The 23,584-nt window shown below is 28.6% G+C and overlaps 1 protein-coding gene across 1 annotated transcript in view; it reads right to left on the bottom strand.

The window, feature by feature from the left end:
- Positions 1–10,398: 10,398 nt before the first annotated feature.
- LOC112601343 (slit homolog 2 protein-like) overlaps positions 10,399–23,584 on the bottom strand; it is a 56,279-nt gene continuing 43,093 nt past the window's right edge. Inside the window, exons 2-4 of the mRNA XM_025348916.1 lie at positions 18,633–18,741; positions 12,211–12,594; positions 10,399–11,568 (exon numbers count right to left, since the gene is read on the bottom strand). Coding sequence (XP_025204701.1) covers positions 10,864–11,568; positions 12,211–12,594; positions 18,633–18,741 — 1,198 coding nt within the window. The 3' untranslated portion in view covers positions 10,399–10,863. The remainder of the gene's footprint in view (positions 11,569–12,210; positions 12,595–18,632; positions 18,742–23,584) is intronic.

Genomic DNA, 23,584 nt, shown 5'->3' with positions numbered 1-23,584 from the left:
AGACGTTACATAAAAAAAACTATTTTGTAATGTGTATACGAGTATTAACCGCTAATTTAATTATGCCAGAAAAAAATTATTCAGACAAATGATATGCAGGATCTATTTTTATGAGTTATATGAAATTAACATATTTGTAGCTTTGATTTTAATTCGAAATCATAAAGTATGTAATGACAGATAAATTATAACTAATTAGTCATTAGTAATCTGTCATATTCAATTAACATTATATTACATTAATTAATTACAAATAACTACCTACTTGTTAAATTTAGGCAAGGCACACATATATTTAAGTGATGTGTTAAAAATTATCTAATGCAAGCAAAATCACAAAAAAAGCTCTGATAAATTATGCACTTTTCTCTTAATATATATATTATGTTAATTGTTTTTTAATCTAATCCACGTAAAAAAAATGAAATTCATGCACAAGTCATACTAATTTGTTATTACATTTTAAACGGTATTAAAATTGGTTTATCAGCTATTTTAACAGGCCTAATAGCACAAATCGTATGATAATTTCGCCTTATCATATCAATAACTATTTATTTGATATTTAATAGAATTTTTTTTTAATTTTAGTATATTGAAAAATAAAACGTAATATAATATAATAAATTTTCAGAATGCAATGTATTATATTTAAATATACAAAATATAATTTACAAAAAATAAGTTCTTCGTTAGTGCTTAAGTGTATACAATAATATTATATTAAAAACTAATTAATAAAAAATAAAATAGCGCAACTTCATCAAAACAGTAAACTCGTTTACTTCCATATTATTTCCAAAGTTATGATTGTCATTAATTTTAAGGAAAATAAAGAATATAATTATAAAATTGTACGAAGTGGCTAATTAAAAGAAAAGAAAAAACTACAAAGTTAAAGATAAAACAATTATATGCATTATATGCGTCCATGCCAGTGTCTTTATTTTTTTAAATTAAATCCATGATACAAAAATGTGTTAGTCTTGAAATATTCATAAATATTCATAGATTTATATGAAAACAATTAAAATTCAATAAAGTACAATACATATTTATCTTTTAAGATTTTGAATAAAGCTAAGTATACGTATGTATTTATTTTTCAATGATATTTTTTTCTTAATTTTATATTTTTTATAACATACCTGACCATTCTGACATCTTGGGTCGGAAAAGGCTTTGATTTTCAACTAGCAGGATAGTTTCTCGTAGAAAATCTGAATCTAATGCAAACTTTTAAAAGGTTAGAATTAAAAATGCTTAGTACCTACTATTAAATAAATGGTAAAGACAAAAAATAATAATAAGGAAAACGGTAATTTTTTAAAGCACTAATTTTTGACATAATTGATTTTGTTTTTTTTTTTTTTTTTTTGTTTTTTGTTCAACTCAAGAACAAATATCAGTAGATACTTGAAATTTACACCAAGTGATTATATTAGAATTTTCTATGCATATTATAATTTTTCTAATACTTTGACTCTTTTGAACTATTTACAGATATTTGAAATTTTTATTTTTAAATTTCGTTCAAAAGAAATGCATATCTAAACATATTTTTTTTTTTTTTAGAGTTTTAAAAGTTCAAATATAGACGAAATGAAATGATAAACGAAGAAGTTATTTGTTGTAAACTAAAAATATTATTTGTGGGACTTGAAATGATAGGTGTATATAGCACTCGTGATAATATCATAGTCATTATAATATACTCAATATTTCGTATACTGTACAGTAAGTATTTAACATAAATTATATAATATTCTCACTTACCATTTGTGCTTGAACCAACTTCAACCCTTTCTGCAAAGCACTTATAAATAAAACGGACCTGAAAACAATTCATAATAAAATGAAAATAAACTAGCATTGGTGACTTTTTTGCTTGCAAAAGTTTTGAAGTAGGTACTTAACTACAAATCATCGGCAGAATATTTACGACTTTTTTTCACCGCGTACAACAAGAACTAATAATATATATTATTATTATGAGCATGCATACAGCATAATATGTACGTACATTCAACTTTACCGACGGTTTAGAATTTCACGCTGTAAGTCAAATTACATATCCTCTTGTTCTTGTAGTATAAACGCTATACATTATTGAAGTGATGCCAAATAATGAACGAGTGGAACTTCCTTGAAGAAATAATTATCACCTGTATTCAGCGTGTTGTGTTAGGTTTATTTACCATGATATTTCACAATAGATACGAATATAAAAAAGTGTGAAAAAATGGGTAACCGCTCTGCTGTAAAGTATGTGTCGAGTTTACCTTGTAATTGTTATTTGCTATGCATTATACAGCGTTGTTGATGTGCGTCGTCCTTTCGGGATAAAATAATATTTGACTTCTGAGTGGTTTATTTTTAAACCACAATACAACATAATATTATATATTTATACAATACCGTTTTGACGAAGTAATATTATCTTAAGCATAGACAGCTAACATATATGGGAGTTGGGTTTTAATGGTATTTTTATAATATTTTAAAACAAGTACATACACCGTGTCTATTTTGGTATAACAATCTCAAGAAAAAACTCATAGGGAGATACGATATACAAATTCTACCCCACCCCCTCTGATCAATTAAGTCACTGATACTATACATTTCATAGTATGTACCAAATATATAAATCCATCACAAATGACTAACTGAGTATCTATCAAGTACGAGAAAATTATATATTAATGTATTTAACAACAAAATCAATTAGAAAATAACTTAAAATGTAATGCTGTAAGTAAAAGTACTCACATGTTTGTCAAAAAGTTTTATTAGATATGCAAAATATTTCAAAATAAATTAGGATACGTACATAATATATTAAGTTAAATAATTATCTTGAAGTATATTAAAGTGTATTGTATTATACATTGAAATTTCAAAGCAAGAAAATAAATATAAAATATAATAGGATTTTGCATGCCTGATTTTTAATAATAATTATAAAACTAAAAAAAATTTCTTTTTTATCATATTATAATATCAATGGAATTCACAGACAATTTTAAGTCTGCAAAAAAAGAGAGGAAAAAATGCATTGATAAATCAATATTACTTAAGCGTATTATTATATAAAAAGATCGTCCAAATAAATTTTAAAATTATTCGGTCATATAGAAAAATTTTAAATTGTTGCTTAAAAACATTGTCGGTTATTAATCGATTGGACTTGTGATATTAGTGATAGTAGTCGTCATAATACAAATTTATTATAGTTAATTTAAGTTAAAATTGTCTATGTACCTTAAATAGTATCTTTCATTGATTGACTTAATTAAATAACATAAACTCTTTAAGAATCTATGGTTATTTTGAATGTAAAATGTATAAAGTATAAGTACCTATTAATAAATAATAATTATTTAATTGGTATATGTGACCTGTTTAACATCTACGATACCTATAAAATATTAATAAAATAATAGTCAAACTAAAGTTAAAAAATAAAATGTTCAAAACTTTTATTAATATGTACATAAAAACTAATGGTTGTGCTAGTTGCCTACGCGATCTTGTTCTACTACATATTAATTACTGATTTAACAGTATTTGCAATTTAATATACAAACAAGTAGACTCAACAAATGAATAAATTAAGCAACAGTACGACTTTAGGTAACAAACTTATTTTACAACATTTAACTTCCCTACATTTGTAAACCAACTTCCAAGTGTATACTTTAAATATTAATCTAACTTTCAATGCGTCAAGGTTAAGTAAATTAATTTTTTCAATCGTCATTATAATAAAACTTCTTTTTAAAATTATTTTCAGCAAAATATAAGTAATAACCATAAAGTTAATGTCTTTATTTAAAAACATATTTATCTGTTACATCTCAAATTTTAAGCTAGAAATAAATATATTTTATAATCCATTTTTGACCTAAATCAATAAAATTATTAATTTTTTAGATATTATAATTGTACTTATAGCTGTTTTTAAACTTGAATAAAGCAGTTTAATTGTAGATAATTTAATTAAAAATTTATGAATAAAACTGTAATCCATTCATAACCTAACCTCCCTTCCCATTGTACTGATAAAATAATAATTTGTATATAAAATTTTAAGTTTTCAACTCACGTATGACAAAATTCGATGATAATTTTGATAGTTGTGGTCTTAATCTTCAATGAAATACTGCGTGCAATTATTATTTAACTAAGACTTCATACAATTTATTGATGTGTTCATTTATAGAATTAACTTCTAAAATATAATATTTGTTTTATAACTGGGTTAGTGCAAAATCATATCAAATGTTAAATACATTCTGCGTTCTTGACAATTAAGTCGTAGTGTAACATACTACAATGTATAAAACAAGTATATGGGGAAATATTATTGACGGAAACGTATCTATACTATGTTGAACGCAATGCAGTTATTTTATACTCGTCAAATATCATAAAATTATTATTAGTGCGAGTAAGAGTATGAGAAAATAATATACCTACGCTCGTGTACAGACAAAGTCAAAGAAATCCAAGACAAGTCTGTTTATTTTGTTTTTAATAAGGTAGGCACAAATACTATACCTCGGCATTTTGTTTCGAGAAAAATAAAACGGGACAATGTACGTATACTGCGTATAAAGGTAGCGTGGTATTATTCACCGAGAAAGAAAGAGGATAAGAGATAGGTACGTTTATGATGTATATATCGTACATTAGTACGATAATATACCCACGTCGTATTATACATGTATAATAATACCGAGCCCATATAATATTAGCTCCCAGTTTCGTTTGTGTATACGCAAACCGTATTGTATGTAATATATAAGTATATAACCCGACAGCGGCCGACAAAGGTATAAAAAACTATTGGGTAAAAAACTAGTATAGAAATCAATTTCACTCAGGGATGTCGGGGGGTGGTGCATTGTGAAGGATCGGTGGATACTGCGGATCGCATTATCAAACGGGCACAATTACTTTGTCGTATATCATATAACGTGATACCGCAAAGTTCCGCCGCCAACAGCACGAATCTGCTCGTCTATCGTCCCTTCCGCTCCACCCGCCCACGCACCGCTCCCTTAATGCGCGTAATTATTAAACTCCTCTAATCGCGGAGTTCGAATACGCCTTTTCCGGCGCCAATTATTGCCCGATGAGAATATTATGATGCTAAGACGGCGAACGTGCTGCGCATTGGTGATGCCCGTTTCCATTAAAAAAAATGTTGATCGTTTCCGCCTAAAAATGAAAAACTTTCAATTGAAGTTTCCGCTAAAAATATTGGAACTGGAGAATCCTGCGATATTTCAAATGCAAAAATGATGTCATAAAAATTTCAGAATAGTTGTAGGAAAAGTACTGTATTGCATTATGAAGCTATAAAGTAATTGATATAAATTCGTGTTACTATTCAAAATTTCAAAAATATGTGAAATATTGTTTTATTGTTGTTTACGATAGTGACTTGATTAATTTTTGATTTGATAATTACTATTTATTATCAACGTGATGCACTGACTTAACTGAAAATGACCATAAATTTAATTCAGTAATTAATAAAATGAGATAATGAGATCGAAAATGGGAAGGTACTTCAGTGAATAAATTTCTCAGTACATGCGTTTTTATTGTGTTATTAATAATTATTACCGATACGATATAAGTAAGTTGTTTATAAACATTTTTTTTTTTTTTTTTTGATAATTTTAGTAAAACAAATTACTATTTAGTAAAATATAATAAATGTGTTTAAAAATTGACATGTATTATTGTTTTATATACTCTTATAATTTTTATAAATGTATGATGTATAATTTTTGTGTGTGTCTTGATTATTGATTAGTAAGCAATATTTGGTGATTTATTTTTGACAAAAAATATAATATCTTGGCGGTAACCTATCATGTATAAAACAGAAAACTATATTTTTAATTTATTTTTTACGTTAAAATCTCATATATTTGTATAACTATTCATCTGCGTATGTTATGTTTTTATATAATATTATGTACATCATGCGTTCCGTCCTTAATACAGTAAATATCACCAACAGTAATTACACTAAATGGTGAAACCGACAGCTAAAGTAGGTGTGTTTCACGTGGTGAGCGATGGAATTTAATTAAAAAAAAAAAAAAATCTAAGTCAAGGATAACCTTTAAGAAATCTATAAAATCGATCGTCGTTTAGGCGGCGCTCTACAGACGACAGATATTATTTTAATACGATAACTTTAATAATAATATAATTTTATCATTAGATAAGTAGGTATCCAAAAATAATCCACACCATGAACCAATTTGAAATTTATTCGTCGCATCCGAATATTATCTTTATTTCGAAATCCTATTAACGACAGTAGTGCTAATAAAAACACTCATAACTCGTCGAGAAAACAGTCCGACTTAAATTATCGATTTAGAAAAAAAAAATACTGTAATTTATTGGTGAAAAAAAAAAAAGACAGAAAAACAATCTCATTGGATGTAGATTGTAGCTAATATTTTTTTTAACGATCATCCACCTCTTCGACGGCGTGCGGATCGGTCTCATAAATTAAGAACGCTCCACAGACATCAAGGACGGAGTAACGAAAATTACCTGTTGTTATGTTTTTGCACAAGTATATATGCATGTGTATAGTAACGAGAAGATTTAAATTTCATCATACCGACAGAATAAAACCCATCGCTCGTTGGACCATAATCTTGGGGTAATAATTTCACAACCATTCGTCGGACAGTTAACACTACTTCCTCCCTGTACATGCGTATCCCCTCACTCTCTCTCTCTCTCACGCTCTATTTCTATATATTTATATATACTTTCAGAGCCTACCTATCACTTAGTACACTGGACTCCCCGTACGCCATGGTAGTTTCGATGATACCCCGCTCGATTTTATTCGATTATACGATGGTTTTAATTGAATTTCCCGGTGATAAATTTATAATACACACGGGGAATGGAGGATAACGGTGGCTACCCACGCACACTTATCCGCACACCCAACACCGAACCGACCGATGTGGTTTCGTCGTCTACTCGCAAATATACGGTACCGATAAATACATATATATATATATATATATATATATATTTAACCATTGAAAAACTACAACACCACCGTTGAAGGTATAAAGTCGAAATTGTAGGTTAAGGATTATCAACGGAAGAGAGAAAGAATCGAATCGAATATTGAACATATAAAAAGTAATTATTTTAAAACTATACAATCATTTTTACATTTATAATTTTTTAAATCAGTGCAGATTTTAAATTTCTCACGATTTTAAACAATAAATAAATCATAATTTCCTAATTCAAAATATATTTTTCTGAGAATTTCAACGTATAAGATCGAATTTCGTTCCAACAGTCTCATTCAGTTCGTCAAAAATTAAAATTCTAGTGATTTATACCATATTATGAATAATTAATAAATTTAATAACTAATTAACACGTTTGATGTAATTTATTGTTTTCACCAACTATCTTTAGAAAAAAATCATACATTTTTCAACCAGAAGAACGGATTTGATAATCAACTTTCTATACCATATACAATATAGCATTTTTACGTTCGTATAATATTTAATAACTGAAAAATATAAAATTAAAATAAATAATATTTTTAAAACTGTGATCGTAGTTTATTCTTTGCCGTTTTTAAATTAAAAAAATTAAAATATTAAAATCCTTAATAATTAATTTTTAGTTTTTTTAAAATGATTGACGCATCCAATGATGAATAAGTTTACATGATATTTGTTTTAAATATTTAAATTAACCTATATCATAATTTATTCTCCCCTAACCAGTCAAATCAAAATCACCGATATTGTGGTAATTTTTTTTTATAAAACTCAAGGGAGAAACATCCATAGTTAATATTAAACGATAGAAAACCCGTGAAGAAAAATAATTTGATAATATAATATAGATAGTTGGTAGCGACGCTGTCGGTTTCTTTCGTGAAACGTTTCTTTTCAAACTTCTCTCGTCGATCGGACGGGGCTCACGTGGTAATGGATAATTAGATATCAAGCCGATGAGATTAAATAAAAATGAGTAAACAAATTAAACGAAAATGATGGGAAAAAAGCGAAACATTGCAAGTACATGATACACAAAAGGAGTGGAAAATAGGAACGAATAACAATAATGATAAAAAAACTCACCAAACTGTTTACCCTTGAGAGTCTTTTCGAAACAAACGCACAACCTACCTGCCAACATAATTTACCTGTGCGTCGGCTGCTTACTATTTGGGTATCCAAAAAAAAGTAAATAATTTAACAGGTAGTAAATTCAAAAGCTGTAGCAGAATGTGAATCAGAAATACTATAATATAATATCAATCGTTGATATTAAATATGTTTTAAAAGTCGATAATTACTGTTGTAGACCATAGAAATATAAAAATATTTATTTACATGTATTTTTAAAAACAAAATATAAAATTTTAAAAAAAAAATGATATTGAATCCTTAGATATTATTTAAATTATATATTTTATATAGTAACCTACATTATACATTTTAATGACTACTTGTTGTTTAAATGTAATTATTACAATTACTATTTAATACAATAATTATTATTATATTCAAATTTTGATAACTAAAAAAATACATTTTAAATGTTATTCTACACTTGCTTCTATAACTCTATAAGTAACTACTAATTATGTATTTAATTATTACATTTTTATTAAAATTCAACATAGTTTAAGCTTCGCATAATTTTTATGAATAATTTATCATACTTATTACGATTAATTGTGTGTGTTCTAACTTGAAATTACAACAATATAAAATGATATTTATGATTAATACTCTTCTGATTACTATACTAAAGCAACGGTATTTTACCATTCTTTAAAAATATTTCCAACTGTATTATTACAATTTAATTAATTAGGTATGGTATTGGTAGAGCTAGACAAGTATATGTAAGCACGTAACTAGTTTAAAAAAAGCATGATACGTTGAGATTCGAATAGCCTTTTCTGAATCATTTTTTATTACAGAGCAATCTATTTTAATTTGCATTTTAGAACGCAAGTAGTATGCACCATACGTAGTATACCTATATTATAAGTACATGTGCGCATATTACGTAGGTATTCCGGCACGATCGAGTGGTTACGGTCGTCTCCCGCATAGTTAGTATTATATTGTTTAGTCGCCCTAAAAGTGGGTACGTTTAACATTCGCAGGACACAGTCGTGCTTTCGCCGCTGTCCGGTAATTAACAAACCTTGCAATGGTCAACACTTTGCATAAACCTCTCACAGTTAATTAACGGTCACCGCTGTGTATTATCATAATATCATATCGAAATTCGGCTCGCAGTGCTTGCAACTTATAAACAGATTAAAATATATAAGTAAGTTTTGGTTCCAGACATTCCACAAACATTTGTTCAACTGAATGTTTATAAACAAAAATCAGTCGTGTTTTCATTATTGTTGTAATCATTGATATAATTAGATATATTATGGTTTTACGGACACGATAGAGTATATTTATATATTTACAATCATCTTGAACTTGATAAAATAATGACAATAATAATGGGTAGTAATAATAATAATGCATAAATTTAATATACCGGATAAACCACAAAGATTTACCATGTTTTAATTTAAAATCGTCAAATATTTTTGATATATTTTGTATGTACATATTTCGTAAATTCATTAAAATCTGTGTGTTTTTTTATTATATATATATGTTACTTTGACATAAATTAAACAATTACATAAGATTTTATATTACGAACTGGAAATGAAGATAATAACATAACATTTTTTTTATATACATAATAATAACAATATAATACTTGATTATAATATATAAATGTAATAATGCTATAATATAAGTCGTATGCTAAAATTATAATAGTATATTATAACGATTAAGGACACTCAATAGATTTTAAAAATTAGAATATAATTAATAATTATTATACGTTTTTATATCTTTATTGTGGTTTAGTTTCTACTCATTAATTTAAATAAACTACAAAAAAGAATATTTTTAACAACATTTTCAGTAAAAAATAATGTAATGATACTAGTTAATAAATAATAACGATTTAACACTTTTCGTGAAAAAATAAATGATAATCTAGATGTTCTTAATATTAACTTTACCTTTTGACCTGTAACGAAAATAATAATTTAAAAAAAAAAGCAAAATATAATTTCTATAGTTATAATTTGTAGACTTCAAATATTTAACTTTTCGTAGAAAGCATAATATTGGCTTACGCGATGTTTAATAAAGACATAATGAGTAATATTTTCGTAGTAAAAAATATATTTCAGTTTAAAATTAATTCTAAAAACATAAAAATAATAATGTTTGATATATAGCTAACAAAATTTTGAAGATGTTACTAAAATTTACTTAGCGTCAAAGTTCATAAATTACGTTTAGATTTTTAGAAAAAATTTTATTTTTGAGGATATGTAAGCTGATATGTGATGAAAATACATTTGTCCTAAACATTCAATCAAATAAACACGTAACTGAAATACATTATTATTCTTTACATGTCAAAATATTATAATAGCATCAATGAAAAAAAAAACATTACTTATCTACAAATATGTCAATTAATGTTCGCTCGAAACCACTTTAACGACCAACGGCGTGAAACACATTAACTCGTGAAGATTTCCTGATAATTAAATACACAGTATTAACAATTTTTTGGCTTTAACGGTTTCCATATGATGATACATCTATATTATAACAATATTTATAATGGTATTATATAATTAAAATATTTCAATAGTATTCGATGGACAATTTATGACTATAATAGGTGGCGATGATTTTGGACGGTCCCCCACATGCAAAAGAATTACACTGCTAAATCGTGCAAAAACAAACCAGTCAATACGTGGACCACCGCTGCAACCAAGACCGCGGTCATGGTAACGCCGGTATTGGTCCTAGGAGGGGCAGCTACTGACGTTTGCAAGCACTTATCAATAACCGTAGGATCTACAACAGCGATAGGCTGTCCGTTAAGCTCCAACGGCGAAATGCAATAATTCTTGCCGATAAAAAGATCTTGGGATGCGTTGCCGAACGGACGGCTGTCTATAAACCGGAATAGATGACAGTCGCACGGAAAGTGATTACCAACCACAGTAAACCCTTCGGAAACAGCGGTAGCAAGGCTTACGAACGTGCCTCGTCGTGGGCTGTCTAGCACATGATTGCCATTAAACCGGAAGTGCCGGATGCGATTGTCCCGTGTCACGGATAGGCTCTGCATTGCATCGATCTTATTGTTCAGCAGGTTAAGACTACCAACGTGCACTAGACCCGCGAAAGCGTCCGCCCGGATTACTCCCAAGTCCGAGTCTTGGATGGACAGCACATGCACGTGGCTAAGACCGCGGAACGTGTACGATTTCAGTGACGTCAAGTCCATGAATGATAGTTTCAACAGACCTACCGAGTCCAGCCCATTGAACGAATCGGGCTGCAGCTGCTGGATGCCTGACGGCATGATAAGATGTTCAACGTTTGTCAGACCGGAAAATGCATTAGCCGATACCTGCATACAAGGAACAAACAAGCGGTGCATACGTGAAATTGTATTTTATGGTAATTTATTGGAATTGTGTTAAATTTTTAAATTTATTTTATCTTATAGGCACCTAATTTGCTTGGTTATTGAAATTCAATAAAAAAAAAAAAAAAAAATAGCAAAATAATATAATAAATTACGAAATACCGAAAAATAGACATGTAAACCTATATTTTACATGTACAACACGACGCTCTTACATAAATGCGAAACCTAACACAAAAAAACAATTGCATAATAATAAAACAAAGTAACTTAATAATTATAATGCAACGTTTTCTTTAGGATATACGAGTAACATAGAATGCTTATTTTTTTAGTATTGGATCACGTTATAAAGTATTTACAATAGTTTTATATAATAGGTAAGATTTTTTTAAATTTAAATACATTTAATATAATATAATAAGTAAGATTATCTGTTCGTTTAGTGTTTACTACTAATCTGCTAAATTTAAATCTCTTACTTATTCAGTCCAAAATAAAATCATAATTTATCCATAAGTGGATAAATCAAACTTCGTCAATCTACGATTTAGTAAATATTTTTATCTTAGTCTTTGTCTGCAGTCTAAAATCAAAAGGTCAGGAGGCCAGTTAAATTCTCACCATGTGTAACGGATTATTGTTGAGCAGTATGAGCCTGATGTTGGCGGTTCCAGCAAACGCAAACTCGTGTATGACTCTTATCTGATTGTACCCCAATAGAATGGCCGTTACGTTCTGGAGACCGGCGAGCGAGAACTTATCGAGCGATTCGAGTGGCGTGTGCTGGATGGATAATTCCCGGAGCCGAGGGAGCCCACGAAATGCAAACCGATCTATCCGGTGTATGTCATTGGTGTCCAACGTTAGCTTTCGTAGGTGCCGGAGACCGCTAAAAGTATCGGTAGGCAAATACGTTAAGTTATTTTTGGTCATCGACAAATGTTCGACGGTTTTTGGTAAGTCGCGAAGTGGCACAAACGTCAGGTGTCCGGAGTTGCAGAGGATCTAAAACGGAAAAGAACGTGTATTAATAACAAAATGTCATTGACAAATTATTTTTTAATTATCACGAAAAGTTATAGTTCTTTGCAAATTTAAACTAAATTTACAACATTTGTATTTTTTTTTTTGAATATATGAGTACCCTTAACACTAATCCATTACTCCTACAGCTAAAAAATTTGCGTAATTGTAACTATGATAAAATCTAGGCTAATTATTTTTTGCTTGAACTCTGCAAAACTGTAATGTTTATGCTATTATGATACCCAATCAAAACTTTTTTTTTTATATATTGTATATCGTGCCTAAGGCGTAATAAAAATATACACTGCAAGAAATTAATATATGAAAAAAGTGTGAGGAAAGAAACTATACCTAGTTATCGCATATCCTTCCTAATCACAACTATATAATAAATCATTATTATTGTCAGTGCTCGATTTATATTTTGTTTATTTATTTTATTAATTAACATCAATCAACTTTTAAAATGATTGTAAGTATAATAACATAATAAAATTATTTTACTATAAAAATAGCAAAGAAAATTTATAAAATAAACATATTAGAATTATATAACAGTGATAATTGTGAAGATAAAGATTAATAAAATAAAATAAAGAGTCTAAGCACGAATTTATCATCAAGTATGCGAATCATTTACGCCCGTCATTCTAGGTAGAGGAGAGTTTATGGAAAAAATTTGACCAGCTTGTCGATGTACAAAAAGTGCTCTGAAATCGAGTATTGTTAAGAAAGCGGATGCTGAATCTCTCTTTAACAAGTAACAAGTAAGGAGACGTTTATTTGCCCATTTAATAAACTTTTATTAAATTATTTAACAACGGTTTAATATCTAGATCATAATGATTCGAGGCTAAAAACTAAATTTATAAACTGATAATCATGGTCTAAATAAACTGTGTAGAAACGGTACTCAGCATAACCATTTTAATATTATTATCCACGCTGCCATTCTAATTTAACTAATTAGTTTTAATATTTATAAATATTCTATCTATGAATAATTATAATATGACGTCGATATTTTATTTCTATTACTTAATCGACAATGTGACTCTAATAGTTCCAAATTATTTTTTTTTTTTGATAAATTAATAAGTACAATAAATATTTGTGTGTAAAGTAGTAACTCCGATACCAGTTACTTAATTAACAGTAGCCCTAGTGTCGTAACTTAAAAGTTTAACCCGGAGCAAAAATTTCAAAGCATCTCTCCTTCACCTAGGGAAATATCCAAAAGATTTTAGGAATGTTAACCCATTTTCTGAAATTATTTTGTACACTATTTTAATATTATTTAATACACGTTTTGTGGTTTACATCGTTTCAAAAAGACTAGTAACTAGTATACAACATAATATAATAGTACATAGTATAAACATAAATTATTTTTAGTGAAACTGTCACAGAATTTAAGATTTGAAAATACGTGTCCCCCTTTACTATACTTGCAAAATACGCATTAACATAGAGTTTTCATTAAAAATTTTGAATTTTCAGTAAGTAATCATAAGTTCCCCATACACTCAGTGATTAAATTTATAATATATTATTCACACCCATTGCCACAGGACAATACAGTTAAAACTGAATTTTACTAATTTTTTAATCATTAAAATAAATCTAAAACGACGAATTATTCAAATAAAACCATAAATTTAACCTCCCTATCATCTGAGATCGGTTTATTATCGCACTCTCTGATCCCTCTTAGTTACACCACTAAGTGGCTCTAATATATATAATCTACCTCTTCAAGTCTAATAGTCAATTTATGATGATATAATTATAGTTTTATGTGAGTAGTCAAACAATTCATAATTATATTTAATTTCATAAGAGTGTAAATTGTATGTTTAGATTGTATTTGTTGTGTCATGAATAATTTATTTAGATTTTAAGCAACCGCTGTTTCTATTCGGAAGATTGCATATCGATTTTTGTTTATGATTACTTATCTATTTATATTGCTCGTCACATTATGTAATACATCTTATTATTTATGTAATTATATTGTAACAATGATCAGAAAATTCATACTATTATTATTGTTATTATTGACGATAAAAATGCATGATTTCATTATTATAACAAATCTTAGTAAATCTAATTATATTTATTTGTGAATCATTTATTACTATATTGTTACACAGTAACATACATAACAACAAATACTATTGTTCCTATTTTTAATAGACTCTAATAATATTCATAAAAATCTGCATTTATAGGTAAACAAATACTCGTCATATAACATTCATACTCAATTTATCCAAATAGCTCATCAATATTCTAAAATGTTTTCCTGGCAATCCCTACCATCACTTCAACTGCATATTGAGCTACTTACACACACAAATATAAAAGGTATTACTGTCACAATGTCCCATTCATTATTTACTTTTTATAGTATATTATCCGATAGTCGTACATATGTACAAACCCATCATCTAACTATAAAGACTAATTAAGATCTATATAAAGATATAAACCATAGAATCAAGCTACGAAGTTAGTGAGTTTACTTATCACAAATCATACCACTGCCGTCCAGAGATGGTGGTTTTGAAAGTATTATATTAAAAACTGTAAGACAAATACAAATCTACTCATTCACCTCACGCAACCATCCCTTAGCTATCTCCTATGATTTCTTCTACTGATGACTTATGAATTTCAATTACGATTTAAGAATTATAACAATTCTAGATATCATCAATAGCTGCCTTATTGAATTAAAAATATATATGATGTAATCAATAAATGTTTTTAAACAACTAAAACTAAAATAATAATAAATAAAAAAGGTATACTATTTTGACCAATTTAAAAGAAGGTTGTATACACGCATAAAACAATACTATGCAGCAGAATTTTAAACGTGTATATGTAGATATCACACGGTCAATTTTACTATATCTGTTGTACTATTAGCCTAGGTCGCTAATTTTTCTCCATTTCGAAATAATATCATAGTGGTATAACTGTATAAGGTATAACAAATCACCTGATATAGGTAATATATACATCTGTTATGTTTTCAATCCATTTTATCTTATTTATAATCACTTTATAAGTTCAATGCAGCGAAGTGAAAGACTTGCGAGCTTTGTTCATCTTCAGAATTTGCAGCTCAAATAATTTGTGGCCTAGCGCACACACAATAAAACCTCGATAAGACGTATTAATATTCAAATGTTGATGACTTCAACGCGATTACATGGCGTATTATATTATAATATCATAACCACGTATTACATTAGTTAATTGAGATTTGAAAATATACAATTTTTTTGCCATATACGAGTATTTTGTTCATAAATATTAAATTTTGAATTCTTGTTTTATGACTTGTTATTCTTATGTTCATATACATTAGGTATAAGTATTAAACAATAATTTCATTTCATTAATATTGTACATTTATACTTTTCTGTTCGTGAATTTTGATTAGTAGAAAGTTTATCTTTAAAAATAAATGAAATACTTTTGATGTTATTTTTTTTCTATACATAGCCAATATTAATGTATTTTATTATTTAAATTAATTCATAATATACAATTTGAATATTCATTTTTACAATTTTAGTTTTTTCGTAGCAAACTTATATTATGCCAAAATATAATTCTCGCTAGTATATTGTAATCTATATTGATTTGTTAATTACTCACTATCATGGTATTAAAATAATTATTTATTTTTGTAGTAAATTATCTCTAAATCAAAATTTTCAGAACGAGAGCGAATAATATCACATGATTTATACACGTACCGGTCACCAACTATTCACTGCAACACTGCGGGTCAATACGCACCAACCGTTATTATGACTGTAACTGTAATGTATAGTGTTGATGTAAGCCGCTCAATCAGCAATTGCAGTGATTGAGATTTACGGGCAAATAAATAATGAGCTCATAGTAAATATGTGGGTGAATTGTGTTTGTTTATTTAGGACAGGATAGGTGTTGCAGTATATTCTTTTAATACGTTAAAAATGGAAACAACAGTGTGCTTTGGTATTACGAAAATCTCTGTTGCCCTATAATAACAATGCAGTAATAAATAGTAATGAAATGTATTACAAAATCGTATCACAAAATCGACACGTGGTCTTTTGACAGCAGTTACTCACAATCTAAATAAATTCTTCACATAACACAAACACAACATGGTAAATATAATAATTATACATTGTTCAACCACTCAAGTTAAACTAAAGGTATAATAATAAACTATTTGGATCGTAACAGTAGATGAATTCATCGAGCTACTATTAATTAAGTAATAGGTATAGAGAAATTGAAGCTGTACAAATATTTATTGTATTTATTAATTAATAAATTGCATAAATTATAACGGAACTAATAGAACCACATTTTAGATCAAATGATGGGGATAGATTACAATATTGAATTTATTTTACTCACATATTGAAATATTGACTTATATTAAAATTAATTACAATAATTGTGTGTGAGCGTATGTTTATTGTGCACTAGTTTTTCGAATGAATTAATATAGACCACTGTAATTCCATTTTCTACTCACTTATATCGGAGCAATAGTGGTGGTGTACTGTTGTGGTAAATATTAGATAATATCATAATACAAATTGGTAGCGTATAATATATTTGATACATTTATACCACATATTAAAATTTAAAAGTGTTACTGGAATTCACTCACACATTAATAAAACTTATTTACGATTTGTTCAATAATCTAAAACTAAAAACTAATTAAGTGTGGCTTAATTAACTAACTCAATTATTTTGCTCGATCTGTTTATACTCTGTAATCTGATTCAATACAAATGTTTTAAATTTTATCAAATAGTAAGCAACATTTTTCATTAAAAATTTTGATAAATATTCGGAAATAATTTTAAAATAATGTCTTTTATTTATATTTTTGGAAATTAGAAAACAAAGTATATACATTTTTAAAATATTTGGGCTACCAAAAGATGAACTCGTGGTTATTTAAATTTTCTATTAATCAATATGTGATATTATATCTATAATATTATTTGATTTAATGGACGTATATATTGTACCATAATAACTACCGATAATCTATATGAACAATAAATTAAATCCAAGAAACAAATATGATGTTTTGTCGTGTATTGGGTACTACAAAATGGAAAGTTGGTACAACAAAACGTGAAGAATACCTTAAACATTTATGACTTTGTACCTTCTCTCAAAGAAGTATTACTTACAAAACAATATCTTTGCAAAACCAAAACAATATATCTGATCAGTCTTAAAATAATTATTAGTTTACATATTTTTGGTGTTGATAAAAATTAAAATAAATGTTTTTTCTGTGATTTAATTACTAAATTAAATATTTAACTTGTATATAATATGATTATAAGATGAACTTTATTTTAATTTCCAACACTCGTTTCTCGATTAATTTGTTATTTGAAAAAAAATATTAAACACCATATCTATTAACGACCTGTATTTATAATACAATACTATATATATATATTGTCCGAACTATTTATTTTCGTATCATCGACCGATCATATTTTATAGGTATGTACAACAATCGACGAGATAACTTTTTTCGTAAATAAAATATAATCGAATATAGGATTTCTAGAAATGTAAGGGACCTTTATTTATTTCAACGTAAAAAAAAACCACCAATACCACTATAGAAAAACCTTTGTGAATTAAAAAAAAAAAAACGGTAAACATATTGCTTCGCCCGACATATTCCACGTAAAGCAGCTGCTGTAATTGATTCGGTAAGCATGAGGACGTGTAATATAATAGTGCAATATTTATGTAAAACGGGAGTGGCGCGAAGTATACAATAGTGAATTAAAATATATCAGCGGTGTCCAGTTCAGTAGTTGGAATAAATCCAAATTTTAAACGGCAGATTATACAATAATAATAGTGTACAATATTATGGTATAACATATAGCTTTAGATTCCCCACAACTGACAAGTCCCCGTATAATAATGTATTATATTATATTGTTGTTATTTACTTGTGTGTGCGATAAGCAGATGCAGTCCGAAGGGCATGCCCACGATCGCACCGAGTTTGTGGATATCATTAAAATCAGCGTTATTAAAGCACGCATGCCGTTCATTTGTCTGAAACACAAAAAAGTTTTTGATGATGAAAAAAAAAGTTTACAAAAAATACGATTCAAATTCATTCGCGGCATGGTGACATTCTATTCCCGCAAGACGCGTACGCCCGCAGAGCACCGATGTAACTCGTTCGCACCGGAAACAGTGATATTGTGTGTGTATTTTCTCTTTATTTTTGAAACGTTAAGTTTTTAGGTTATTGCGGCCAAGCGAAAAGGCTTTCGGACGACTTGTTAAATATGTATATAGGGTCGTGAAGTATAAATATAATGTAGTGGTAGAAAGAGTTTGTGTAGTTAACACGGCGTTGACAAAATAAAATATAAAAATAAAAAGAGCGTATTCGGTCCAATGCCGACAATCCCGAAGCATCGCGGTTTGACAATATAAAATGCAAAACTTTTCCATTTCTCGCGCATATACACTACACACCATGAACATACCGAGTTGACAGGCCGCATATGAATAAAAATGCATAGTATATGCGTATATTTTACCTATTGCTTATACAGATATTGCACGAGTGTGTACAGTACCGCGAGAGTTACCTGTAACCACAACGCCATATCGTACAGATAAATTTTGCCGAAAATACTCTTCTATATTTCTATTATTTGACTATACATTAGACTTAATTCTGCAAGTTTTTGGATTTTTATGAAATTAAGTCGTATTGTGTGGCAATTTAAATCTTTTCCAAAATATTTGAGAACTTCCGAGTTTGAACTACGAATTTTTAATCGGTTAATATTTTTAAAAATGTTGATTTCTCAAAATTGATCAAATAGTTATTAGTTGCTGAACTATTATACTTTATAAAATAAGGATAACAGTAAATAATAATAGGTTAAGGGTGCCAAGAAACAATGATTACACTTTATATTTTATATTTTTATGTGTATCCTGTATAAACTATAAATCATTTAATCAAAGGATACTCCTTCAGTTACATAAAAAAATCTTAAGTAGGTATTTAAAATTATTATATTTTAGATATAATATATACTAAAAAATTCCAAAAACAAAAACAAAAAATTTTATTGATTCTTAATAAGTAATGTAAAATACTGTTATTACGAGTGTCGCCAATGGGTATCTATTCCCTTAATCATGTTCTTCGTTTTAATTTTCACAGCACATTTGCCAATATTAATATACCTATTTTTGTAAAGACTGTACATTTTTTCTTTCTTTAAATATAAAATAACTATTATCTTGCTTAGTAAATCACCCGATACATATATCAAAATACATAATATTACGCACAACAAACGCATTATACGCAGGTACTCGACTTGCCCTACACTCCAACTCGACGTTACGGAATGGTCGGGAGCTATTTGCAAGCTCGAGAGTATATTATGAAAAGATCCGAAACACACTTTAACACACATTTGCAGACAATAGTCCATCGAAAACAATAAATAATGTCATCATACTCGGAAGTACGCGTTACTCCATCCATACGGCTCCGTTTCAATATCATCCCCTTCGGCGTTTTTCTAGACGATCATTATAATATACGCATACGCGTGCATTCCATTATAATATGAAAATATATTTATATACATACGGGGTGGTTCTTTTCACTGCAAATCTGTAGACGATTTTTGAATAATGATATTTTCAAAACATTTTTATTCTTTTAAACGAATGACATTTTACATAATTTAAACTATATTATTTTACGATAATACAATTGTAAATAACATTTTCGTAAAATATTTCCCAATTCGCAACAAAATAACTAATTTATATAATATTATAAACGCACTTAAATCGCGGTATGCGAGGACAGAATACACACTGCGTACTCTGATAACACGAGTAAGGAATACTCATCTGATCTACAGATACTCAAAATCCACTCTTTATAAAACTTGTAAGATAAAAGCCGCTTGTGATCTATTGTACATATTATTATGAATGTATTAAAATACAAGTATGTAGACGTTGAAAATATGTTTTTTTCCTTTTATTATAGTTAATAGTATTACATAAAGTCATTTTAACGATTTTAAATCTCTGACTACTACAGCAAAAACTATTTAGTACTTTATTAACCATGAAATATGAATAACCCGTTTGTAAAATTTCAAACAATAAACAATTCACACTTCAATTGAGCATAGCTAAATTATATTTATGTAGTACTATAAACTTGACTGACTATTTTTACATGAAAGATTTGATAAAAAATATATAAAAACATTTAACTTTTAAAAATATTCAATTATAGAAATGTCTACATCGACTATGATAATTTCAATTCATTGGTCCTGAAATATATAGTCTCTCTTCTTTTTTTTAGTTTTTAAGCTTTTGATTTAAATGTTTTTAAAAACAAACACAAAAGTAATACCTTTGTATGTTCCGTATTTACTAAGTATAATTAAAAATCGCAGTAAATGTAAAAGTTTAAGTAGGTATCTCACCAAAAAGTTCAGTTCTCGTGATATTGTAATCATTATAACATCATAACTCGTGTGGCTCATCATAAAAATGATTGATACGTTTCCGCTCAATACAGTCTTTTATTGCCTAATCCATGATCGTGTTATATAATACGGTTCCTTAACTTATAAACGATAAATATGCTATTGTAATATTTGTATCACAGACACATCAAAAGAGACGAATCAAAAAAACCATTTCTCTAATATTTTGTTTCATGTTCGTCTCTTGTAATCTATTTTAATCTTATATTCATATCTATAGTAAACTAACGTATTATCATATTATTTCTCTGATAAATATCTTACCTCGATCGATATATTATATTCGTTGTTCGTTTGCCGTCTTTTGTACCAAATAATAATAATAAATATTAATGAGGTTTAAGTTTAGTCAAAATAATCTCGAATTACTGGGACGTAACATAAATGGGTGGAAAACAATAATGTTATAGAGCGATTATGGTTCACGTAACGCTCCTGCTGAATTATTAAAATACAAGAAGGGTGGATAGGTGGTAGCCAGTAGGTAATCATATTTGCGAGATCTTTTATTACAGTAACAGCGTTAAAAAAAAAACCCCTGTCTAGAGTTTGCCAACGTAATAATACACATTTTTTTTTTGCATTCCATTCCCCGACCGGCCGTTTGTTGTCAGCAAAGTTTAATCTTCTACCAGTTCCGGAATTAGCAGAAGCTCCTTTATGTACAAATTTGATTGTTTTATATTCCGTCGTTCTCAAAAACGGCGCGCCACGCAGAAAAAAAGTAGATGGAAAAAGCAAGAGATGGAAATACGTTTTACCTCTATTCCAGAAAAAAAAACAGAAGCAGAAAAACGTTTACAATATTATTAAGGTAATACCCGACTCATTTTATTGTCTTCATTACGAGAACATTTTACTCGTAACCGTACCTACACACTTTACATCCTTCCCACCCGTCAAACAGACCATGTCATATTTGCCGTACCCTGCCCGTATATAGACAACAGTATGTATACTAAATCGAATCGCTAGTCGCTTTCTTTTTATTTTATATAGCGTGGCCATGGGTTTTTGCTGTTTTATAAGTATTTTATATTAAAAACGAACGACAATTTATTTACCCACTATATACTTTCCACGAGTTAATTAAGAGAAAAATTGAAACATAAGTCCAAATGTACTCACATTGTATGTATTTATATAAGTGGCTCTTAAGATCAACGAAGCGTGTTATATTATTGCATCGAAATTGACATGAATTCTGAATAGGTCATACATACGGTCAGATGTTTTTTCAACATATATACCGGCAACTCGTTTAAACAATTTATACTGAAAATCTTAATTAATTAATATAATTATAAGTATCACACAAGTATTTTTATAAGCAGTCTGTTTAACGATGAAAATAGCCAATATACTGTGTATTGGTTACCACTTGCAATCCAAATAATTATTTAAACACAACAAGTATTCCTATCATATGGCATTAAAATATATCTAATTGTAATAGAATGCAGTTACCCACATAAACTGGACATGCCTATGCAGTTTGATTTTCAAAATCGGCTCAATTATAAATAGGTTAACGTTGTGTATTAAACATAAGTTCCTAAAATACTTTAACTGTTTATGATTAAATAAAAAGGTATTGTATGTACTCAATGAGAAGAATACCGCGAAAAAAGTAAACAACTTATTTTTCTTTTTTTAATTGTTGATAAATATAATATTGTACACGTAAAGCTAAAATTTCGAGTATTATAGATACAGTCGATTCCGGAAATAGTGGATGCGGAGCTAACGTGGTATTCCGGTAAAGGGGTGGTTAGTGGCGGGGGTGGCGGAAGAACGCGGCTACACACAATGGACTCGCTGCAGTCGCGCATGTAATCAGTGACCGCAACAGACTGATTAGAGGCAAACTGCCGAACAACGGTGGAACACAAAACCGCCAACTTCCCACATTCAACACAAATAGTAATACATGTATGTTATACGAAAGCGGTGAGCTGGAAGGCTGGGAGGCTCCGGTTTCGAAGTCCGTTTTATCAATGTCTCTCTCGTCGGATGACCGGAAACGAGTGGTGGATACGGTCGAACTGCCCCGCTGTACCGGGCAGGGGTACATGTGTTTAAACAAGTATAATACGTACAAAACTTTCGTCGTGTTGTAAATAAAACACAATCATCATTATTGTCCTTCCGTCGGAGATATTAACATCGTTCCGTGAATAGTGCCACCTGAAAATGCATGCCCATACAGCCATCCATCCCGGTATAGGAACAATAAGTAGGGATGGTAACGAGACATGAGTGGTTCCTAATTTGAACTTACCATCACCAAAAATCAAATCCATAATTTTTACTCTTTACGTAGATATTTAATTTTAATACCTATC

The sequence above is a fragment of the Melanaphis sacchari genome, unplaced genomic scaffold, assembly GCF_002803265.2.
Source record: "Melanaphis sacchari strain LSU unplaced genomic scaffold, SCAv2.0 Contig77_pilon_pilon, whole genome shotgun sequence".
Lineage (NCBI taxonomy): Eukaryota > Metazoa > Arthropoda > Insecta > Hemiptera > Aphididae > Melanaphis > Melanaphis sacchari.
The sequence above is the reverse complement of the archived record's forward strand: the minus strand, read 5'-3'. Positions and strand labels throughout refer to the sequence as shown.